This window comes from Rhincodon typus, chromosome 19 (genome assembly GCF_021869965.1).
Source record: "Rhincodon typus isolate 14 chromosome 19, sRhiTyp1.1, whole genome shotgun sequence".
Classification (NCBI taxonomy): domain Eukaryota; kingdom Metazoa; phylum Chordata; class Chondrichthyes; order Orectolobiformes; family Rhincodontidae; genus Rhincodon; species Rhincodon typus.
The window spans coordinates 36228041-36232243 of NC_063350.1; the positions used below are offsets into that span (position 1 = coordinate 36228041).

A 4203-nucleotide genomic window follows, 5' to 3' on the forward strand; every position below is an offset into this window, starting at 1 on the left:
GACTCATGGCTGCTGCAACAAAAGCAAATTTGGGTTCCCTGCAGCATTTACTTCCAGCAGAGGCAGTAGCAGAGACCAGTTTGGGCCCAAGACGAGACCCGGTGGCATCGGCAGGAGCTACATCAGCAAGGGGGTTCTAAAGCAGACTCATGACAGCGACAGTGTTGAGTCTGGGCCGATGCAGTACCCAGCAGTATTGATAGAGTCTGCACTGATGAGGTCCAATGAGGACTCAGTGGTGAGGACATCAGTAGAGGCAAGAGGCTGACAAAGGAGGGTGACTTCTGTTCCAGCAGTGGCCACACAGTGAAGGGGACTTGTGTCGGCCACCAGGCCCATGGTGGAGCAGTTAACAAGAAGGACTGTAAAGCTGAACACTTTTTCCTTTATTCTTCTGCCTGTACATTCTATGTTTTGGTTTATTTTTCTGTGTTTTAAGATGGTGCCAGAGAGGCATTTTTCACTGTGTTTTGTTATAAAATACACATGACAATGAGTAAATCAAATCAGTATCACCCGAGGTCCTCCTCTAAAAGAAGATAGCTCCGCCAGTGGTAACAAAATACTTACTGGGGCATTGGCTTAAGACAAAGATTCTGCTCACAGTGCTTGCACAGGCATTGGACAACAACGAATGAATTGTGAAACTATGATTCAGTCTAGTGATTGATATGGAGGAGATTGTATATCAGAGAATCCAAACACATTTATTCATGTTGTACAAAATTGATGTAGTTTGGTCAGAATACATTTTGTGTACAGACTTTCTCCCCCCCCCCAACGTTCAATCCCTTCACAAGAACATTTTGAGTGGTTTATTTTGAATTGCCTGAAATAATGAATAATCTAAGGCTTATGAAATATTTGTGAGCTACACATCAACTCATGGTGTCTTTCATTTTTTATTGAAAAATTCATCCATAAATTAAATACAAAAATGTATAACAAATGATCAAAGGCGTGAAATAAGGGACAGAAGGCTTTGAGGTGAGAACTCTAATACTTTCCAATGCTTTTCAGTGCATAGGTCTAGAACGTTGCCTGGCCAACTCCACTTGGAAACATGCAAAAACTAGACCATACAACAAAAATTTAAACAGGCACCATAGTTTAACAATGCATGCCAACACTTGAGGAAAAAAAGGGCTGGTAATTTCAAGTTTTTTTTGCCCATCTTCCTGCACAGTATTATTGAAAGTTTGATAGATTTCTACTTTTTTGTCCATTTACTGACTTCTTTACATGCAATCTGGGTCATGTGCAAACATTGTGGGTCTTGTGAACAACATAGTTAAAAAGTGGTTAAAATCAGAATTATCCATCAATTCCATTACATGAAACATGCTTATGAAATGGGCAAATCATTTACCAAATAGGTATGTTGAATATTTAGAACGAAAAGAATTGTGGTCGGAATAGTTTCAAATTGACAAGAAGTTAAAAGGGGGAAATAATATTCAAGAGAATTTTGGAACATGTACTGCCTTACAGCAGCTTTCCAATTCTTAAACTGTGACATTTTTCAAAATGTTTTCTATAATATGTTGGAGCATGCATATCACAATTTTCTCATCTACACAATCACACAAGAGAAATTGTTTAGAGAAAAAAAAATCAGCAAAACATGAACAGTACATATTTAAGTGCTTCATCAAAGCCATTGGAGAGTGTGCGCGTGCGTGTGTGCGCGTGCGTGTGTGCGCGCATGCATGAGAGAAAAGATAAAAGGAGGGAAGAAAAGACACAAACATAGGGTTACATATAGCTATGATCAAAACAAATACAATTACATGTTTATTTCTGTACTAAAGCAATACCAGTTTCAGAAATAGCAACACAAGTTACCATTTTAAACCACGACCAACAGCTGAAAATGAAACAAATCAGCATTCTCTTTATTGCTATACACTCTGACCGCATCATATTTAATATTCTGGATAATATATGCAATACTTCTTCGTGAAACACCAGCTTCAAATACTAACATAAAAACTGAATAAGGCTAACAGCCTTTCGAGGACAAATAAGTCTAGGAGAGTGAAATTCTTTGCCTTTGATCCTTTTTTTTTGCTTAAAAAAGGTTCAGAGTCCAAAATAGGAATTTTATTTTGTGTTCCTACTAGCAGCTTGGCAAAAAAAAGGACAAATTTCATCCCCAGATGTCCTCTCATATTGACTGATCATGACCTTGCAACAAAAGCTTTCATGTCTGTACACCAGGGTTGTTCCTCATTGCAAACAGCAGGGCCTGTATCATGACATTACCATTCATTGGTGGATGGGACCATAGACTCAAAAAAGGTGTAAACCAAAGATTGATACAAAAATATACATACATATATACATATATATATATCTCTCCACTTCTTTTGCTATAATTTTCTCTTTTCCCCATCTCCTCCTGGCACATATAACACTAGAGCTATAACAGTTGTGTTAAAGCCATGCAGACAGACTCATCATGTACTAACACGCATTTAATTTGTCCTCGTCAAAAACCCTGCAGAAGCTTGGATTTAGCTCCTTGTCCTATTACTATCGTGTGCAGCGAACTATAACAACATCTGGAAACCATTTTTATTCAAATGGACAATGGGCATTAGCACCTAGTCAATAAGTTGACCTTTAACAAATGTTCACAAATATGATTGGCATACAAGGAAAGGAACTCACCAATTCAGGCAGATAAGCTCAAAGTATTAGCTAAGTGCTTGGACTAAAGAAGTTAGTTAAATTTCCCAAATACAGAACATTAAATAAACACAAACTCAGCAGTTTCAAAATTTCTGGAGGTTGCCATAAACCCAATTTGTAATAATGCAAAATTGCTTCCTACATTTCTAATGTACTACCTTGTTAATTAAAATGTCATAGTATAATTAGCACACATTTACTTTTAAAATGCCGATTATTCATTGTAATTGCTTATATTTGCATTAAGTCAAACAACCACAATTTGTTGCTTTAACAGGGGCATATACAAATATGCCAAATTTTCTGGGAACAATCCATGAATTTCAGCAGCATGAGAGTGTAGCAGTAAAGAGGACTGAAATAGAACACCCACTAAGTTATATATTCAGGAACACATACGAATCTATTCACCTCACATTCAAAATTAAGGGGATTATATTCAGTGTGTTCTGTGCTGTACATATACAACAGTGTCAGACTTATATTGTTGATCTGAACATGTAAACCTTGTGGTTCAGTAGACTATAAATAAAAAAATATCTGGCAATTCACAGCTTATTTACAAAACAAAACATCATCCACTAGAAGTGCATTAACAATTGCTAGCGAATAAAAACAAGGTATGGTATGCTTTCAATTTAACATTTGATCACAAGGTGATTGGAAAGGAAACTGCTCACTTCATTCTTCTTGGCATCCTAAGCCAAAATATGATTTAACAGTTTCCAAGTAGCTCTGCAGTCTTGAAATTCAGATTGATTCATTGTCCAGATACTGTTCAGTGGATTCTTCAGTTTATGTTTTCTTCTTGATTAATGATGTACGATTATCCAATTGGAAAAATGGAAAGAGGTTACATTGAAGAAGTTCGCTATACAATGAATTTTTTAGGCCTGGTTTTCTCATTCACCAGCACTGCTGCATAGTCATTGATCAATATTCAATTTGGTGTCAAATAATAAAGTCAACTGCTGGCCAATTCCTCGTGACTACGCAAAGGAACTTCTGTGTTGTCTCACTGCAGATTTTTACCAGGTTTGCAAGTCCACCAATTTTTCTGAGCAAGCAACCCTAACCCTCACTAAACTGTTATGCCCATTCTAGATTAATAGTCACTCACTGGAGCCAGCTCCGGTGTCAAGTTTACAGTTATATTTTTATACAAGGCTTCAACTGTAATATTTGGAAAGTACTTCAAGTTTTGCAGGCCATCAAGCTTTTGCCTTTCTTTAGAATGTCTCAATAAAGCATATCTGTAACAAAAACAAATATTTTACCAGTGAAACAGTTTATTGATGATGCTTTCATGTCAGTTAAAATAATTAAATAACTTAATATAACAGATGCTGCTTGAATTTATATACAAAAAAGTAGACAGCTTCAATTTTGCAAAATTAATGGCTTTATCAAAAAGTGCTAACAAATGGAGTTAGTACAACAATAGATTGAAATATTGCTGAAACAATATATTAATGACTCAAAAACACAACAAATCTACTTTTAGACAAA

At 36.3% G+C, this 4203-nt stretch overlaps 1 protein-coding gene across 5 annotated transcripts in view; it reads right to left on the minus strand.

The window, feature by feature from the left end:
• Positions 1-861: 861 nt before the first annotated feature.
• The window catches only part of LOC109912806 (beta-1,4-galactosyltransferase 5), a 74435-nt gene continuing 71093 nt past the window's right edge, over positions 862-4203 (minus strand). For all 5 annotated transcript variants that reach the window (XM_048608436.1, XM_048608438.1, XM_020512256.2 and 2 more), the window contains one exon: positions 862-3947. In XM_048608436.1, coding sequence (XP_048464393.1) covers positions 3800-3947 — 148 coding nt within the window. In that variant the 3' untranslated portion in view covers positions 862-3799. The remainder of the gene's footprint in view (positions 3948-4203) is intronic.